The sequence below is a fragment of the Pagrus major genome, chromosome 6 (assembly GCF_040436345.1).
Source record: "Pagrus major chromosome 6, Pma_NU_1.0".
NCBI classification, from domain to species: Eukaryota; Metazoa; Chordata; class Actinopteri; order Spariformes; family Sparidae; genus Pagrus; species Pagrus major.
The window spans coordinates 11,141,654-11,162,812 of record NC_133220.1 but is presented as its reverse complement, the minus strand read 5'-3'; the positions used below and the strand labels follow the sequence as shown (position 1 = coordinate 11,162,812).

The 21,159-nt window shown below is 39.4% G+C and overlaps 2 protein-coding genes across 2 annotated transcripts; both read right to left on the bottom strand.

Annotated features, from left to right (window-relative positions):
* Positions 1–185: 185 nt before the first annotated feature.
* Positions 186–12,023, bottom strand: tspan2a (tetraspanin 2a). Its single transcript, XM_073468922.1, has 8 exons — positions 11,901–12,023; positions 8,164–8,266; positions 3,789–3,886; positions 2,613–2,687; positions 2,424–2,516; positions 2,266–2,337; positions 1,993–2,076; positions 186–1,190 (listed from the first exon to the last, which is right to left on the bottom strand). The coding sequence occupies exons 1-8, from the start codon at positions 11,967–11,969 to the stop codon at positions 1,125–1,127; spliced, it is 660 nt and encodes a 219-aa protein (XP_073325023.1). The 5' UTR covers positions 11,970–12,023; the 3' UTR covers positions 186–1,124.
* Positions 12,024–20,006: 7,983 nt separating this feature from the next.
* On the bottom strand, positions 20,007–20,594 carry ngfb (nerve growth factor b (beta polypeptide)). The gene has a single exon (XM_073469297.1). The coding sequence runs from the start codon at positions 20,592–20,594 to the stop codon at positions 20,007–20,009; it is 588 nt and encodes a 195-aa protein (XP_073325398.1).
* Between the last annotated feature and the right edge of the window lie 565 nt (positions 20,595–21,159).

The window sequence follows — 21,159 nt, the reverse complement described above, 5'->3', positions numbered from 1 at the left end:
AAGCTCACCGACCACAAAATTTACATCCTGACACCGCGGCGCCGCTTTGACTTTACAGGAAGCCGACGGGAAACAGAAAGCAGTCAGACACATGGATAATAGCACCCAGTATTGTTTTTATTATGGTTAACAGTATGACATAAACTATATTATTCTATAATTCACATCTTATTGGCACACCAACAAAATTTACATCCAAAAATAATTCACACAAAATGCAAAAAACTAGCTCACTGTTACAGTTCACACGTGCTCCAGAAGAGCTCAGGAAGAAGTGTTACTCATGACCTTTTAGATGAATTTGGAGTGGCAGTTTATCATCAGACCTTTTTCTAACCCTTTGGGTTGATATCACGTCCACACTTCCTCTATTGTGCTTTAAAGTAGAAATACTTGAGAGTGGTGGCTGGGATCACGCACGGTCATTATGTACATATACAAATCACGAGGAGGAGGTGAAGAGCACAGCAGCTGGAGGCTTCGCTGTGTGGCTAAATATACAGTAGGCACATCATGGAAATTTACTTTGCAAAGGTAGAACAGTCCTCAAAACATTTAAGCACACAAAGTATGATTGGCGTAAGGCCTATAAATTACATAAAAAGAGCTAGAAAGGGCACGATAAATAATGTTAACAGCCAAGTGCATAAAATAGGTGCCTGTATTTACAGCAATACTCCTCAGACCGAACAATCCTGTGTCAGAGAAGGCTTCGTGTGCTGTGTTGGAGCTACAGTGCAGCACTGTCGCCTCTGTGGAGCGTCAGCAATGAAACAGAAACTTGTTAAAACCGAGGAATGTGACAGGGTTGTGATGGAAGCAGAGCGTGTGTTACGGAGAAGAACGGAGAAATGAATTTTCAGCGCTGGTGGAGTCGAGGAGAAGGTGTGAAGATAACGATCCAGCGTGTCGTGTTGAATTTGGCCCGAGGACAACTGGGACAACTGGGATGTGCTGTACTCTCTCTCCCTCTGTGCTGCTCAGTGAACCTCCCCACCAGATCACTCTGGACTATGAGAAATGACTTTGAAATGTAACTTTGGTGTTTCCCTTCTGACGCAGGTGATTATGAAGGGATCAGTGAGCGTGTAGCGGGCCGGCTGGTGGGGGGGTCAACTCACCGTCTATATCACCTCCCTGTTGTTCCTGATGGCACAGCACAGAACCATACTGAAGATCATTCCTAAGATCTGAAAGCAGAGACGTTTCGGGACAGCTTAGAAAACATTTACAGGTTGGTTTAAAGGTAAGGTCACCCCAAGATCTCTTGAATATAATGGAACTGGGTGACACTCAAACCTCAATAGCGCCCATCCTTCTTGCAGACGTCAGTGCGAGTTACACTGGAAAGACGTAGTATGGGGAGCACCTGCTAATTGGGAGGACGTTGGCCTCACCAATGTCTTCCCATACTATGTCTTTATTCTATGCATCAACATCTGCAAGACGTTGTTGAGAGCAGTTCCATGTAGGAACTATTTTCTTTCTACCAAACTACACCCACCAACCGCAGGAGGAAGCGTGCATCTACTCATGGACGAGAAGCTCGTGCTCGTGGCAGCATGGGACGTGAATATAAATGGCGTCCTCCTCAGTTTAGCAAAGTTGGCTAGCTTAGTTAGGTAGCCTCACATTCATGAGTAGATGCATGCTTCTTCCTGCGCGGTGATGAGGAAAGAAAATAGTTCCCACGTGAAGCTGCTCACAACAAAGGCTGTGGATTATCTTCAGTAACTGGGTCATGATTTCTGTATAGAGACATCGCTGTTGAGTTCCTCCAAGGTAATTTTTTTTTTTGTACCAACTACTTCCATTATATTCAAGAGAGGGCAGACATCTCTAGGGCCAATATCTCTAAAACTTGGCAATTCAAACCAAAATAATCTAGATGGACAGATAGCACTACATGTAAGAGGAAAAAAATATGTATTTTAGATTTTGTGGGGAGCTCCACGTAAAGAAGTTTAAATTCAAGGTTTAGTAAATTCTCACCATGACTCCCGCAACACCGATCCCAATGTATCCAATAATATGAAGCTTTTCGTTGAAGAAGTCTGTTATTGCAGTGAGACAGTCCTGAAAACAATAGAGCATTCATATCATTAATTAAAGGTACAGTACACCATCCTGCTGTGAATTATTTTACATGGAAAAGTACCAGTGATACATGAGTGACCCAATGCTAAACTGAAGCAGATACTGTTCAGACAGTGGTATGCTGCCACCATGTGGATATGGAGTGTCACAGCAGGTGTGGGGGTTCACCTTGGTGTCCTCTGTAGCCTCAGCGCAGAGGGTGTTAGACACGTCTGATGTGGAGCCTCCGCAACAGTTCAGCTGTAAATGTAAAAAGCAAAAAGAATAAAATGATTGTGTTAACTGTTTAAGTCACGTGAGGGAAACTTAAGTGAAGTTTGACTCACGGTTTTGTGGTAAATTAAAGCGATTGCAGTGGCGTTGGCATTGGTGACGTCGGCGATGGAGCTGCTGTAAAACTTCTGGACTTCCTCAACAATCTAATCAAAGATACAAAAAAAAACACACAAACAATAAATTTCAATAAATTTCGAAGACATTACAGTGTGAATAATTTATCACTTGACACATCGTACCTGTTCCTTGTTTATGAATCCAAACACACCAGCAGCGATCTCTGCTCCAAAGATTATCAGAAGGCAGGCAAAGAACTGCAGAACAGACAAGAGGCTCATTATCATTGTTGCCTTCTAGTGAGAGCTATCGAAAAAGAGTCAGCGTTAATGGGTTTTTTTTATTGGCTAATAATTTCCTATTACTGAGATTGAAAGTTCAATTCAACGTTCATTCAAACAGCATTTGGCCAAACAATCTCTGAGATTAATTTGTCAATTTCTTCATAATTTCCTTGGAGGAAATATGTTATATGGTACTTATAATATGGAATGTCCATTTAAGCCAAAGTAAATATTCATCCATCATCATTAATTATTAGAAACTTTCTCCGTATTTGTCCAGTTGCTTGCTTTTCTGCAGACAAATTTCACTTTGCTTTCACCTGCTGTGCACCAACTAAAAGACTCAGCAATTAATCAGAATTAATTAATTGAAAGTACACCAATCAAACTCCATTTCCCCTATAATTAGTGCTAAATTGCCCACAGATCTTTTCAGGAAATTTTAATCTGTGCACTGAAGTATATGGACCGTATTCTTTTATGTTTCATTATCCCTTTAAACTGCACTGATTTAATTTTAATGTGCAATTGCTGTGTCTCAATGTGCAATAGTGTCAATATTTTTGTTTCTTATTTATATTGTTTCTACTGCTCTTTTACTTATATTTCTTATACGTTTTTGACTTATTTATAACTATTTTAACTGATGCTCTCTATTTTTGCTCTCCCCTTTGCTGCTGTAATATTACAAATTTCCCCCGTTGTGGCACTAATAAAGAAATATCTTATCTTAAATTCTGTTTCCTGTATTTCTTACCTGTAATTCTACACTTCTGAATTGTAAATGTTCTTTTGTTTTGCTGTATTCTTATCCTGTACAGCACATTGAATTGCTTTATGTACGAAATGTGCTACACAGATAAAATTGCCTTGCCTGATTTGGGTGTAATTTCAAAGAAATTTCAAGTATATTGTTTGGTAATCACCACCTACTTACCATGAAATTTCTGAATCTGTAAAATGAAGTGTTACTTTAAGTCTGTGAATTACCAGTAAAGGAAGATCAATGCATAACACTCAAGTCCAAAAATTCCCCCACGAGAGGCAGAACTTTCATCAAGCACTTCAACCCACCGATGCAAGAAGACACTGAGACTCACGAACAGCCCCGAAACATCCGAAGAACCCAACGATCATCATCAACGCTCCTGCACCGAGAAGGATGTACACAGCTGGGGAGAGAAAAGGTCGGACATATTGTTATCTTCAACCAGGAAATTAACAATCCTACACCTGTGCAATTCTCATGATACAGTCATGTATAACCTAAACAGACAAAGAAGACCGGAATCTAATCTCAGTGTGTGGCTGCAGTTCACAGCTTGAACTGAGGATGGCAGCACGATCCAGCTGCTTTCTTCTCTTTGTTGAAGCAGAATTCATAAAAAGCTCTGTTGTTGTGTTTGACTACCAGCAGAAAAGTGTAGGAGGAAACTCTCTGAGTTGCCTAAAAACCTCTGAATCGCCTCCCACAATTCACTCTGATTATCGGCCTACTCCTTCAGTCAAGCCGCTTTGAGTCGAGATGAAAGAAGTCGGAAACACAAAGAGGATCTCTCTCTGTTCTGTTCTCTGGTCAGAAGTTCTGCCGCTTTGGCTGAAAATAGTACTTCTTTGTAGCTTTGCCTCCACTCGGTATATTGTGTATAAACTGTTATAAATCCGTAGGAAAATATTGGAGACGGATCAGTGCTTGGTGAGTAAGTCCAGAAACTGCTGAAATAAAATATCTTTGGCCATCTGTCCATCTCTGTGAGTGTGTTCGACAGAACAAGATGCCGCCCCGCTGCAGGCGGGCTGCAAATAACTGGACATCTTACCCTAAAATCTGAGTTAAAGCTGATATAGTAGCTGAGCCTGTTTGATAAGTTGTGTTATTTCCAATTATTTCGACTGTCCTGAGGGGTAAAGCAGTAAAAACAGAAGCCATCTGTCCTGTAAAAAAGACAAATCTAATATTCAAGGGTTTGATCTCTGCAGAATCAGACTACATCCCCCAACATCCCCGCTCCCCGTGAGCCTGGATGTCGTCACCTCCTCTGTCTACTCCCCTGCTCCCAGCCCTCACTACTGAGCCCGGCACACTGTAACCATACACCGGACCGGTCTCTGAGGCCCCTGCTAAGGGTCTAATCAGTGACATAGACAGCCACCATTGCAGCAATTTAATTAATCCACATGGGGGGGTTGCAAGCTGTTGTTTTCCTACTGAGGAGGTAAAGACGAGGTGAATAGACGGTTGGGAGCGAGGGATACGCTGCTTCAAAGAAAAGGGAGTCAGCAATGGAAAATATTAACAGGCCAAGACATTTTCTACTGTATATACAATGTGTCGACACAGAGCTGATGTTGGCTGCTGATGTTTTCCATCGCTTGATCGCAGATGTTAATATGTACTGTTTTACTGCAGCACCTCCAGGTGAAATCCAGCAGATAGCCACACTTCCCGCTTGTTAATGTACATATTAGTGAGTGTAAACATCTCTTCATCTCTTAAGTTATCTTGTATATGGACCTAAAGGCTGTTTACGCGCACAGAGCAACAAAGGTGATAGAATGGAAAGTGATTCACCCTCAGGGAATGCTGCCACTTTGCCTTGTTATGGTATCACACACTGTTCACACTCTGTTCTTTGCGAGAGCTGAATGTAGCTCTGCCAGGCTGCTCGGGAGGCTCGTGACGATATTTATTTTGTTGCTAAGGCTCCGCAGGAAGACGATCGATCCTCTGCAGGATCGTTCAGATATTTACTGTAGATAAATTGGTAACTTTGCTCTGCTTCAGGCTGTTGCTGCCTGACAACAAGGGCTCAACACTTGTACAGGAAGCATTCAGACTTTTTTCTTAAGTGCCAATACGCTGTTACAAGTAGGGCTGGGAAATATATCGATATTATTTTGTTATTGTGATATGAGACTTTCTTGTCTTAGATTAGATTGTTATACCGTGATATGTCATAAGTGTTGTTTCCTCGTTTTATAAGCGACATTACAGTGAAGTGATGTTATATTCTGAACTTACCAGACTGTTCTACTTGTGCTAATACTTGCCTTTGCCCACTAAGTCATTATTTATCAATATAATCAGCAATATTTTGGGTCAATATTTTGTGAAAGTCATAATAGTCATCCCAAAAGTATTGTCACAATATCAATATCCAGGTATTTGGTTAAAACTATGGTGATATTTGATTCTGACATCCAGTTCTACCATAACAAGGCTGCTCCTGGCTAATGTCCCGTCACGGGAAAATTAAACGGATGGAATTGGGCTCAGACTGGCCCAGCAACGTAAAATGAAAGACTGTTGTGCCCACATCTTTGCAGGGATCAAGCTTTTGAACTCGACGGTAGGACCTTGTTTTGAGCCGACAGAGTGCAAGACGAGGAGAGGTGGACTCTGTGTTTACTTCATTGATGCTCGGTGCTCAAACAAAGTGAAAGTGGATGGACAGTGTTCACCTGATGTTGAACTTTTAGTGTGAAGGTGCCGACCTCATTATAATAAACTTTCATTTCATTAGGCAACCCTGTGTAGTATAAATAAATCACCTTGAAATTGAATCTTGAACCTTATGAAGTGTTTTAAAGGAGATTTTAAAATGTCAGAATATATATTGTGTATTGTGATATAGCATAAATATATTGCAATGTGATTTCAAGGCCATCTCGCCTAGCCGTGTAGTTACAAGTTCCCGCATTCAAACATTTCCTTAAATGTGCTATTTGTAAGAAAAGTTGATTTTAGAGTCTAATTCCCAACTTTTTTCCCCTAAGATTTTAAAAAGGATGTATATATATCATGTTGTGATCATGGGGCTTGTGAAGACTTATTACGCTGGACAAGCTGTTTGGAAGCTCTTTTAGATAATGGGTGAGTAGATAATGACTGAATTTAAATTTTTTGGGTGAACTGTTCCTTTAAGGTATTTGCATGTCAAATGAAACCAAGCTGAAGAAAAATTATCTCACCCCGAGTAGTTTGCATAAACAGTCAACCGTGAGAACATGCATATATTTTACCTCAATAATATCCTGTTTAACCTTGTACGCTGAGCATGAAAGCATAACTGTCCAGTTTACACTCTGTCTGTTTTAAATAAAGAAACAGAGATACACTGCATGGTACGTTTTAATGACTGCTGCTGAAGGAGTCTTCAGGATCGTCTCCTGTCACCTGCCCCGCCCAACCTGCTCCTCATGTCCTGAGGGAGGCAGCCAGTTCCATGAAACGCAGCACAGCAGAGAGCTGATGAAGTGAAGTCACCATTTTAGGTCATGGTCTAAATGGGAGTAACAAGAATAGGCTTCATTCTGATCATCTGCTCCTACGCAGCGCGAGGGAGAGAGGGCCTATTGTATGAGCACTGCGACGCTACTACACACTGAAGGGTGTTTGTATCGTCTTCTGCACGTTTTAATCACATACTGTGTGTTTTATTCTGAGCTCTGCGGAGGAACTCTTCATTCGATATCGATTATCAGCCTCCTGAAAGTGCTGTGAACTTGCAGGATGTTTCAGAGAAGAGACAGAGCCGTTCATTTATCAGTTAGAGGCTCTGGTCTATTTGTCTATGTTGGAGCGCCTCTGATTGATCAGCTTGTATTGTTCCAGTGAAAGGAAACTCAAATCAATATTTGTAAACACGAGCTATTCCCTCCATAACTCATAAACCAGAGTCGTTACACTAATGGTGCATTTCAATCATCGTTTGACATGTGCTCTTTCACTTCCCCTCAGCATGTAGCACCCTGTTTCATGTGAGTGAAGCGAGGATATGAACGACGGTAAAACCACTCAACAGTTTCAACGGTTGTGTGCAGAGGAAGTGATGAAACATCACCATGCATTGAGGGTCAGATGTGCCAGTTAAGCGTTCATTACTGCTCAGTAACACCTGCGGCCCCTGAAAGTTAAGCTGGTAGAGGGGAATCCCCCCGGGAAGTTCACAAGGGTTTGTTAAACGATTATTATAGCACGCCATAAACCACAGTGCTGCCCTGTAGAGGACAGAAAGACCTTAATTAGATTTATTTTATATGCAAAAATGTGTCTTGATCTCCAGAGAATGCGTGTCTTGAAGCATCATTCGTAGTCTCACATTTTATACTTGTTATATAGATGTCAAACATGTTTTGTCCTCGACTTTCTGGCGTTTCATTACAATTAATCAGCAACAAACCATTTAAATCCTGCAACAGAAATCAAGTTTAAGCTGTTTCGTGGCGGATAAATCTTTCTTTATATCATCACTTGCACGAAAAAAGCCGCAGACAATATCTGGATAATGCATTACTGTTAATAAAAAGACGTCGCCGAAGACAGAAACACGAGAAAATCCAACAGTTTGTCAGAATAAAATAAATAAATACCTGAAATCATTTCATTTCGGTATCTTGCACCATATTTTATGATCTGTTGATGTGTGAGTGTGGAGGCTGCACGTACCTATGAAGAAGGTGTCGGGGGCACTGTCATCTGTCAGCAGCTCCACCGTTTCTGGGTCAAACCTGAGCCAAAGTCCCACAGCCAGCACCAACAGGCCCGACAGCTGAGGAACGATCAATCATATCATCATTAATCATGTCATGATTACATACTTTTTTACTTTTCTGAATAAAAAAAGCACAATTTTCTATTCTCCTTGAAAACGTGCTTCCAGAGTTTTCCCTGAAATGTCTTCACAGTTAAACCCTGAATCAGCCATCAAGTGTTTTTGTCTCTGACTCTTGTTGATTAAGATTCAGGAGGTGCTTCCCTTGTCTTTGTCCTGTCACTGAAGTGGCTCTTGATGCTCACAGCCTGTTTTCTTCTTCTGGTTATTCTAAACAAACTCCTGACAGAAATGTTAATACATCACCTCTTGAGCGAGTCACAGCTTTAGATTTGTTTAGACTCTCAAACAGATCATTACCAGCACATGTAGCCAACAGAACATCTATTTCTATTAACTTTTTTCTCTGTTTCAGACAAAATTACATGAAATAAGTTTGTCTAGTGTTTATATGTTGAAGTATAGCCAAAGTTGAAGAACAGAATATCAGGTGTCACAACATTACACAAGGACATCACCACTCCCCGGGCAAGAAAGACCAGAAATAAACCAATCGATTAAAACCAGGAGTCACCCTGAGAAAGTTAATCCCTCTGACCTTCTGCACACACCGGACTGGCTTTATTTGGATTAGACTGACGATGTTAGACTGTGTATTAGTGTAGTTTGCTATGGGATGATAAGTATTGTCAAACACTTGTGACAAAGATATGTGACAGGGGCAGAATATTTAACAGTTTAATCATAAAGTTTATTTATCAGTGAACTGATAAAGTAAACTTCACTGAGAATTTAATAATAATAAAAAACCTGAGGCATCTTTTTCTGTATAATAAACAACATATACCTCGATACAATATATCTGTGACAAGCAAAAATCAATAATATTGGCTGACCAATATATCTGTGAGACTTTAGTTAACACCAGTTTGGAAATGAAATTAAAACCCATGTGTGTCTTTGTTTTATATATCAGAAATGACGAAGGTGATCCAATCATCTCAACCTTTTCAGCCTTTCACAGTGAACATGAATTTGAAAAATAACTCATTCTCGGAGGAAAACAGTAATCAAAGCTGTTTAGTCTTTGATTTCTTTTCTTGGCACGATGGTTGCACTCTCACTGTTGCCAGGGAGCTGATGTAAAAAAAATGCTGGAAAGGGAAGACTTGAACACTCTGTAACAGCGTCTTTATTACCATATGGACCATCAGAATATCTAACCGGCCGTCCCTCTCCCATGGTGCATTTCAGCCACAGGCTGTGCCAGCCTCACAGTGCCTTGGTGATGTAACTCACACTGGCTCCGCACCCCAAAATGACTACGTACTGTAGACGCCCCTCCTGGCTCCGGCCACAACAGCTCTGCTTTCAGTCCTGAAACTCCTCAACAATGAGGCCGCTGTCTGTGAGTGTGACACAAGTGATCGTCTTACAGAGCACAGATGAGTCGATTCAGCCGCTTACATCCATATATACTGCATCAATTAGCAGTAAAACATGAGCATCCAGGGCTGAAACACTTGGTCGATTGATTGGGGTAATCAATCAATTGTTCAAGTGATCTTCAACAGCAAATATGCCAAATATTTCTTCATTCAAGGTTCATCGCAATGTGCTGTTTTTATGTCTTATCTGACAATATATTTAATCTTTTTGGGGTTTTAGACTCTTTTTCAGACAAATGTAGCAATTTAAAGACATCATTTTCAGCTTCGGGAAACTGTGATTCATACATTTTATCAAACCCCCCAAAAACATGTATGCAAATCCTGCAATCTGAAGTTGGAGGGAGCGTAAACAAATGAATTTGGCACTGATGTTGTTCTCTAGTGGATCTCAGCCTGGGAGTCAGGACCCCCTGTGGGCTGCAGAACAAATCTGCAGAGTCGTGAGATGATTAACTGAACAGGAGAGCAGAAAAACACAAACCTTTCTGACTTTTTCAGACATTTTTCAGACATTTTTCTTTGATTTTCTTAATTATCTTGAATGCAAGCGTATTGCTGCCAAGCTGGAAAAAGAAAAACAGAGCAGAGCCATGATATAATGTGAAAAGTTTATTGTTATAACGAGTTGTTTTTCATGTTATGATAAGATATTTTCACGTTACCGATCATACATAGTTTACACATTATAAGAAGAAACTTTTCATTGTTATAACATGAAATTTTTCACACCGTTACATGATAAAATAACGTGAAAATATCTTGTTATTACATGCAAATATCTTGTTATAATGATATAATGTGAAAGTATCTTATTATAACATGCAAATATCTTGTTATAACGTGATATAACTTGAAAGCATGTTGTTATAACGTGAACATATCTTATTATAACATACAAATATCTCGTTATAACGTGCAAATATCTTGTTATAACGTGAAATAATGTAAAAATATCTCGCTATAACATGATATAATGTAAAAAATATCTTGTTATAACATGATATAATTTAAAAATATCTTGTTATAACATGATATAATGTAAAAATATCTTGTTATAACATGATATAATGTAAAAATGTCTTGTAATAACATGATAAAATGTAAAAACATCTTGTTATAACTTGAAAGTATGTTGTTATAATGTGCAAATATATTTTTTATAACAAAAATCTTTTCATATTATAACGTGATACTGATCCATTTATCTTTTTCTGGCCTGGCAGCAGTACACTTCTATACTTTTGTGGCTCTTAAATCATTAAAATAAAAAAAATGAAAAGGAATAACCGCTCTTACATCCTTAAGTTGAACTAGTTTGCATATGTACACAACCTGTGAGGATGGATCACAAACATACAAACAGCAGCTTTGCTCCAAAACTTTTGGAAACCAAGTCCCTAAACTATTTCAACCAAATGTATATCCCATCATCTCTACTGATAATAAGCTACTTCATCTGCAGCAAAACAGCCCAAAACAAAACCTGCTGTGATGTGCCCAAAACAGATTAACCCTGTGTGCAATAAACACCCTACACACCCTGAAACCTGCAGCAGGAAAGTCACAGCACAATGCAAAGACATGGGAGAGGATCTGAACAGTGGGTGTGTTGGAAAAGTAGCAACACACTGCAGCTTCACAGTACATTACATACTACATAAATCACATGAGGCTTAAAGGAGTTTGTGGCTTACAGGCTCTCAGTTGATTTACTCATTAATTATTAAAACACTTTACAGATAGAGGAGGCTTTAAGAGCTGTATGATGAGGTATGAGTGCTGAATGATGGGTTTAAATGAAAAGAAGGTGACTGATAATATGAATAAATATTGATTTGACCATTTAAAGACACACAGGTGTGGGTCAGAGTTTGCACTGAGCAGGTGGATGAGGGCAATCTGCAGGATTAACGAAAACCAGGTTAATTAAAAACCATATCTGACTATTATCAGCAGGCAGACAGGCAGCCTGCAGTGTGTTGAACATGTAAACACCACAAAAGGCGGAGCACTAACAGGTTTTCCACATGCAAACACAAGCATGATAGGCATTTAAATGAGACAAGTCATGTATCCGCTCCTGTAATAAAACATAAAGATAAAGATGACCCGGCTGCAGAAAACACAAGGTGATATTAAAATAGCAATAACGTTGTTTCCATGCAAACCGCTTCACTTACCCAGAAGATGAAGTTGAACACGAAAAGCAGATATTTCACGCATTTCATCCCGCCCTGCACTTTGCTCATGATGCCACCTGATTTGTCGCTATCTCCGGTCTGAACGCGTGTCTGTTCGCTTCTCCCAGTTGGACATCAACCATGAAATGATGCTGACCTGCTCCGCTACATCCAAACATGCGCACAACCAGCTGCACAGACAGACGCACGGACAGACGGGCGGGCTGAGCTGGCTGCTGCACGCCGCCTCGCACCGCCCATCGGCGTGTACATCCGTGTGATGAGGTACCGGAGTGGGCTTCAGGGACCAGCCGGGACCCAGGGGGGAGCTCCAGGTTGTCACCCCACAGCATTAACAGGAGTCGGCTCATTTCTGTCTGTAATATCACTGCTAGGAGTTTGACACGGTGGTTATAAGGGTGAGGTTTGACACATGTTTGCTAATTTAAGTAACATGTACCTTAAAGTATAAATAGACAACTTTTCAAACCCCCCCTCTAGTGTTTCTCTGTGGTATTGCTTTTGGCGCCACTGTCGCGAAAGAGCAAGCAACATGGCTATGGCAATAAACCTCATTTGAAAATAAAATTTCTGAGAAAATACCAAATTATAGAAGGTATCGTATATCTATATGGGCATTTTTGCTATATTTATTAGCCTAAGCCTTAACATAATTGATTTTAACAGCTCGTTCAAAGAAAATATATTTCCCATATATGTAGATCTAATATATTAACATATTGTAAGCACCATTTACAACTGCACGTGTATTTTATTTTGTCGTGTAATATAATTTTCTAGAGTACAAAGAAGAAGGGGTTTATTTTATTGGATTTGGTGAGAAATATGGTTGAATAACTGCTGTAACTGTCCTGTATAGTTTGACTCATGGATGTTTGCGGGGATCCTGTGTGCCCACCTCGTCATGATTAACAGGAAGTGGAATTTTATTTATCAGATATTCTGTCAATGCAATTTGTAAATTGTGATTTTGTTGTTCAGTTTTTGTACATGCAAAATCTGTCTGTACATTGCATGTCTGACCGTCCTGGGAGAGGGATCTCTCCTCTGTGGCTCTTCCTGAAGTTTCTTCCATCTTTTTTTTCCCCCCACAGTTCTCAATATGGCAAGTTTTTCCTCACTCGGATCGAGGATCTAAGGACAGAGGATGTCGTTCACTGTACAGTTTGTAAAGCCCACTGACGCAATGTGATTGTGATTCTGGGCTATATAAATAAAATTGATTTGATTTGATTTGATTAATTGGACTGAGCAAGACAATTTTAACTAGCCATTATAAAAATCTTTATATTGACTTCTCTTTCACCTTTTATACCTCCTTGACTTTTACACTAGACATGTATTCACTCAGTGATCCTTATTTCCCACGGACACCTCCTGCATGTCATCCTACACCAGGCCTCTCATATCAGTGTATTATGTAAATATGAGAACGTGTGTACAGTATGCACCTAAAATACCTGACCTGACCTGAGATAAGTGACTGACACAGTTATGAGAAGATGTATCAAGGCCTTGGTCAAGATTTTTAGAAATACTGAAGTCAAGAGTGCCTAGTTACCCACAACTCCAAAATATTTTTTACTAGAAACAAAGTATAAAGTCTGAAAATTATTCTTAAAAAAGATGTTCGCACTGTCAAGAAAATACCTGTGAAGGGGCCAATTCTGAATCCTACATCACGAACATTTTAACATTTTTAACATGTTTCATTTTTGTTGGGTGGTCCACCACTGTGGTCCATGCTGAAATATATCAGAAAACAACCATTGGATTGGATGCTATGTAATTTGATAGCCATAATCAGGGTACCAAGAGGTTGTACCCTAATGACTTTGGTGATCCTTCAACTTTTTCTCTCCGGTGCCACCATAAGTTTTGACATTTAAAATGATCATAAACTATTGGAACAAATCAACGAACGCTATGATATTTGGTTCAGACATTCATGTCATCCTCAGGATGAGCTGTAATAACTTCAAATATTTAATCTGTGACCATCATAAGTTCCAAATTGACCTTTTTCCAAACCTGATTTAATACAAAATGCATGCAAAACTATTGACATTCACATGAGCCTCAGCTGTACTTTGTGTTTACTGCTGATTATTAGAGAATGTTAGCATGCAAAATGAGATGGTGAACATGGTACATCAGGACTTTTTTTTTTTTTTATATATATAGATCTGAATGTATTGAGTCTAAAATATTAAGTTTTTGTTTTTAGTTTTAAGTGTGGCTTTAAAATGTAAAATCCCTGCAGGTTGCTATAACCCAAAACCAAGGACATGACTTCTGTGTGCTTCATATAGCTATAGATTGCAGTGTTAAGTCTTTAGTGTTACATGTCAGGACAAAAATCTATACCTACTTGCTTGTGTAAATATGTTAATATAAAAATTGTAATTGGTATCCCATATGAGGACATAATATTTGCTTGATAACTATTTGTGTCATTCTAACTTGTGTGCATGCACAGTATTGTAGTCTTGCTTCGCACACTGAATGTAAGCCAGTTCCTGTGAACGTACTGAGCGTCACCAAAGCTCTTCTGTGTCTTCTCTGCAGGCCGGAGGGGGTCAGCTCGGGTTCAACAGCTCTGACAGTCGAGCTTCTCATGTTTGTGCAGCCTTTGTTTGCAGCATTGATGTGGGAGGGAAACAGCGACCCCCTGTTTGTCTGCCAGACTATCTGTGAGGATCAGTCCGGGTGGATCATGAGACACATCACATCACTGCCTACATCCTCTTCTTATCACATGACAACTATAGAAAAATGATAAAAGGATCCATTTATAATAGACAGACAGACAGACAGACAGACAGACAGACAGACAGACAGACAGATAGATAGATAGATAGATAGATAGATAGATAGATAGATAGATAGATAGATAGATAGATAAGCACCATGTTGAATTACAAATGATTAATAGTTTCCATGTAACCCTGAATAAGATCACTGAACTGCATCAATGTTAACCTCATATGACTCTGGTCATCCAACCCTGTCTTGAATTCAGAGCTGTAATTATCACAGTGGAAGTACACGCAAACTGAAACCATATCCTCTGGGTATAATTGAGTCAAGATCCCATTATCCCTCCACTGCCGCCCTCTCCTCACCCTCCTCGGCTCCACTTCTGTGCTTGATATGTAAATGTGGTGCAATAATGTAACCTGATCTCCATATGGCGCAACTGTGAGTCATCCTTAAGATCCAAGACAAATCAGAGATGAAGAGACAGGGAATTATTCAATCATGCTTGTCAGTTAGTTATATATTATGGGCCAAGGTCCTTTTTAAGATAAAATAAAAAAAACATTTTGGTTGACTACCATGAAATCCAGGACCCGTAAGTAATTAATGAACAATTCAATTTAGTGGTCTTCACAGTTTGTATCATCAGCTGAAATACAGGAACGTTTACTGTGGAGACCTAATAAATGACCAGGACTGCACAGATACACTGTAGTATCATGGGACTGAATATTCATTCATGACAATGTCTCCATCTAGTGGACACACTGAGAAGTGTAAACACAGTCTGTTAGCTGTAGTTTGTTTACACTAGTTTATATATGAAGGTAGTTGCTTTGTCTGAGACTTTCCGGATTTATTCTAGTATTATTGTCACTTATTGTGACCAACTGCATGTATATGCTTTTACATTTATAAAGTAGTATTATTATATGATACACGATTATCAAAATTACCATTCATTTTCTGTCTTACTTAATAACTTAACTGCCCTGATTTAGTATACTTTCTTTATTCTTTATTAAGCAACCTTAACTCAACCTCAAGGTTTTGATTTGTCTGGAGCTTTCATATTCACCTCTAAGTCTTTGAAAAGTAAGATTATTTGTGACAATAATCTGTCAAGGATCGTGCTTTGTTAATTATTATTGTTAACCTTCTTCAGTCCTACATTTAACTGCCCTAAAGTTAGCATTACTGCTATTATTATTATGTCACTGTCAGTTTATCGTCAGCTCATTTAAAAACTGGCCTTTATCAGGACATTACAGTTTCCTGTTTCTAATGATTAGATTCATTAATGTCTTAAAATCTGTTTATTAATTCTGCTTTTAAACTATTTATTTGCTTCTTGTTGTTGTTTATTGTCTTTTAAATGCATTTTTTAATCTCAAACTCTTTATTTGCTTATGTTGGGCTTTTGTTTTATTGTCTTTTAATTTCATTTGAAAAAAAATGTTAGTGTCTTATTTTGAATATATTTCTATGCACTATTATTATTCTATTTTTTGCTAAAATGTGATTCCAGCAAAGATGCTTTAAGATTAACTTAATGTACGCAAAATCTACAAGTACTTACTTGTTTTGACGCTTATAAAAAATGTGTTTTTGTTTCACACAAAGGCAGATTCTTTCTCTTTAAATCAAGCTTTGTGTGATAAGTAGCTTTCTTGCTGAAGTCATATTGCCTAAACTTATTAAACCTATCTGCTTTCTAAGATCTGTACCTGTATGTAGGACTCGTGCTAGTTCTTCTTGTGATAAGAAAGGTATGAAAACATATAATCCTTGTTAAAATGATATTAGACTTGTTTTACTGTGGTTTTGTATTAATGAGGTTTTTTTCCCCACATTTTGAGTGTCTGCATCTCAAAAGCCCAAGCTGCGTTTGGGTGCATTGACGACATACGTGTCATATAAAAGAAGATGGGAGCACAAAGAAGAAGTGCTCTTTTGTCCGAGTAGACTACCTGAACTATGAACTGAACATGACGCATGCGCAGTCCACATAGTCACTAACTAGCTTTTAGCTTTCTTGTTAGCTATCGCCCGTATTTCTCGTAACGTAAGTGACGTTTCTTCGTGTTGCTTTTAGTTTGTGAATGTATGAAAGCGTAAGTAACAATTCCTCTTCAACTTTTTACCTTAACGTATTGATATATTGTGTTTATAACAGATACAATTAAGTTTTTATCTCAAGACGTGTTCCCGCCTGTGACCACTAGATGGCAGTGTTGTATTGTATTTTGAGGCAGCGCTGTGGAGCAGAGGTAAACAAGCAGCAGCAGTAAAACAAACAAGTCGGCACAGACAAGTCGTATTTACAGTTTACAGGTAGACAGCTCAAAGGGGAACACTTATCCTAAAAGTGAAGTTTTTCAGAAAAATAATCTCAAGCATCTTCTTTGTCTCTGTTTCCACTTTAACTCCGAGCCTCAGACGTCTTAAATGTCAGCTGTGATCCAACACTGGGCTGTGAGCCTTAAAGGAATCACTACTGATGCTGACTCTGTGCCTCGGGGTACAGTGTGTTATGCTGCTGACTACGCTGAAATGTCACTGCCAAAACAAAGAAAATGACAAGCCATGATATTATCAACCAGAGTTACCCTGATGAATCAGACAATCTCATTTGTGTTTCTTTTGTTTCCCACCTAGTGTAGAATGTAGAGCGGGAAAGAAAACACAAAGCGAAGCCAAAACACCAAATTACTGAAGCCATGTGGGTTTTCTCTTGGTTTTTCCTTCAAGGCCAAAAATGTCTTTTCGTGTCGAAATGTTACTCAGTTTTTCTGGAGAAGCAACAGGCTTACCATCCACACAATAAACCTCATAAAACACACAGTGTATGTATGGAAGTGTTTAATAAATAACAATATCAACAACAACATTTTAACAAAGGTTTTGCTTATATCAGACCTGGGTCAATTTGTATTTCCAGAATTTGTGGGTTGCATCACCTGGAGTGAGTGTTATGTGCTATAGGACAATATAATGGTTGGCAGACAAATACTATAATTAGCATGATTGTGTTGTGCCGCCAAAACTCTTAAGGGGATGTTGCTCTGTCACCAGCCAGTGGTTTCAAGGTTTATGACAGGTTTAAACCCATGCTGTCTTCTAAGAAATCACACAGCTTCTTAAACACCGTTGCTGTGTCTCTAGAAGCTGCAGTTTAAAAACCAGTGACGGTCACCTTAATGTCATCAGAGCTCGGGTTCAGGTTAAAGCTGCTGCAGAAGCTGAGAATCTAGACCTTAAACGATGAAACACACACAAGTTAGTGCTATTTTTACATTTCCTTCCCTTGCAGATAATCATTAGCAGAGTCAGACAGCTGAAACTAATTTCCTCTCAATTACAATTTTCAAGTCTGAATCACCCGTGACCATGTGAGGCAGCTCTCATGAGGTAACTTGATCGTGCAGTTTGATTGTGGTTCAACTGTAATGAAGTAAATATCCAGAGATATTTACTTCATTCGGTCATGGTGGGATTTTTATTCTAAAATTTTGCAGCGCTTTCACGAAAAAGTGAGAATTCCTTCTAATCCGCAAAGTAAGGCTGAGCTTTGTTGCGATATATTAATATCCGTTCCTCAGGGGAAATGAAAAGCTCGTCCCACAATGACATTTCAAGGGCACCATAAAAGTCGTTCACTTTCACCCATACTTTCCATCTGAAAAGAAATATGAAAAGTGATCCGGAGACTCTTAACCTGCAAAGAAGTTAGAGAAAGATACAGATGAAGGCAGCACAGAAACAGAACTGAGGGCACAAACTCTTATATTTTATGATCGTATAAAATGTCATTGGTCATAATAAATATTTGCACATTGAACATCTGATAGGATGTAACACCACTGTTTTTTATTTAAATTATGGTTAGCTTTTCATGCATCTTAAATGTCTGCACTTGTCAATGTGGCACTAAATTCTCCTGTAATGTGATTTTTCTGATTTACCCTTTATACCAGCAGCAGAGTGTCTTTCCTGCTTCAGTTTTGTTTAATCCATATTTTAAATCTTTATCTATTTTAAATATACTGTATTAGTTGTGATTTTACATCTTAATTGCTACTGTAGATATACAAAAAAATATTTAAAAAAAAAAGTTTTTGCAGAGTAACACATAATTTACACAATTATTCTGATGTAGGGTGAAGTCTTGTCTCTCTTGCGCTTGCTCTAAACATGCATGATCAATCATGTAACCGTTTCAGATGTGCTGCTAAAGTTTACTCTTACAATTCACTGCAAGTTGGAGCAAAAACACTGAGCGAAGAATATTGCCCCTAAACTGGCTTACTCCGAAATGGTCCATTGTGTAGGATTTTGGGAGATCTGTTGTCAAAAATGGAATATAATTCATCATATAACCACCTGAAATTAAGAATTGTTGTGTTTTGGTTACTTTAGTATGAGCCTTTCAGTAGCTCAGATCTAAGAAAATAACACCTATTGCTGTTTGTTTGTAAGCATGTAAGCGCATCGCTAGTTGTATGTATTTATGTATGATGACGTGTATGTTCTGAGAAAATGCTTAACTTTGTAAATTTAAGATGGATTTACGAGTTATTTCCAGCGTTCTTCTTCCTTCCTTGTCAAAACCCTGGTGCCTACATCACCCACAATGCCACTTAACTTATCTTGGGTGTCTTATGCTAATAGCAGCTAATGTAGCCTCAAGCTGTTAGCCTCAAGAAGAGATGAGGAGCAGGCTGCAAAGTTCTGGTAAACTTTCTTCTTTTCCCACGTTACACCAGATCTTTTTTTTTAAACTTGTAGTCTTCGGCTTTAACCAAAGCTGACTCAAGTGACATCAGTTGAGGCTATTTATCATATTTCACACAGCTCTCTCTGGAGCCACAAAAGGGTTTATACAACTTTTTTTTCACATATGCAGTACTCCCCAAGACCTGTTAACCGACTTCGACTTGAAAAATAAGTGGAATTTCTCTTACAAAGTAATTCTTAAAGGTTTGATAAATGTGCTCATGTTGACTCAGCCGTCACGTTCCACTTAGGCCTGCTGGTTTTAAGCCTTTGCAAGCTGAACCTGTAATAAACTTAAGCTGAGACTGTCAGGTATCAAGTGACACAGCAACAACCCCTTAATGTTTGGTTCTCCTAAAAAGGTAAAAACAACAGCTACAAACGTCAGATCCTCTTTGACCCAGGCCTGGTGTATATTCATGCAGTCCTGATACTAATAATTTACTTTGTGCAGAAGGTGAGAAGTCTTTGGTGATGAGTATGTCTGTGTTTGTACTGTATTTCACTGAGTGTGTGATCCTGTGTGTGCGTGAGGAGCAGGTAAAGTCTTCATTGCCGCCATGACTTGCGACTCAGCACACACACGCAGGCCACGTTGATGCGTATGAGCCTCCACGCCACCAGGTTCTTGAAGGAAGTCAGCGCTCGTACAAAAGTGTGTGAGTTGGTGCAGTAGGAGTTCCAGTGTTTCGCGTCGATTCCCAAACAGCCAGAGCTGCCTGATCGGGCGCTGTGACACGTCGTCTCAAAGAAGTACTGCTTCTTGTTGACATTGTTGATATTCACGTCTGGGAGCACCGTCACCTCGTTGCCTGAGATGTCTGTGGCTGTGGTCTTGTTGCCCACCCAGACACTGATGCTCTCACACACTGAGTAAACTCCACGGTGCTGAGGCTGCCCAGCTCGCCTGTGCCTACTTCTGCCGGCACCCTGTGACCCTGCTGGCTCTGCATCAGGGGGCTGAGCGCTGAAGAGCACCCTGGGTGAGAGGTAGCGGCGTTTGGTGAAGAGTTTGGGGTCCACTGTGTGGACGGAGCTGGGGTTGCTGCCTGGACACTGCTGCTGTGCTGCTCCTCCGATGGCCGCCACAGCCTGGGCACTGAAGAGGAGGAACAGGACCAGCATGGACGACCTCATGGGCACACAACCTGAGGATGTCCAGCACAGAAAGCGTTACTGCAGATATACAGAACACTTCAGTACACTTACTTATTGACAAGACCTTTACTGGTATGTTCACTATAGAGGGGTTATGAAGTTTACATCTTAGATATTAATCTAAACGTTGAAAATAACGATTTTATTTACTTTTCTTCACGATAATGAAAGACAATGCTGAGATGTAGACCTGCTGTACAGTGTAGTTTTTAGTTTTTAAAACTCCTTAATATCAAGAAGGCCTTGTGACCTCCCGTGAAGCTTTAGGGGACCCCTAGGCCTTTAGAGGAATATTGTGTTTCAGGGGAGTTCTACCACAAAAACATGGATACCTTTGTTATATTTCTGATGCAGTCTAAAAAAAACAGACAGGTATGACCATCGTCTAATAGTAAGGCCACATGAAGGGTAACAAATTCACTGAAGTTTAAATGAAAAGTCTATGAACACTGGATTAAAGCTCTAAATCCTCCAATTTTGCTGCATTCCAGTGAACTTTCAGAAGCTTTAATCCTGTCTGTGGATACTCCCAATTTTTCCTCCC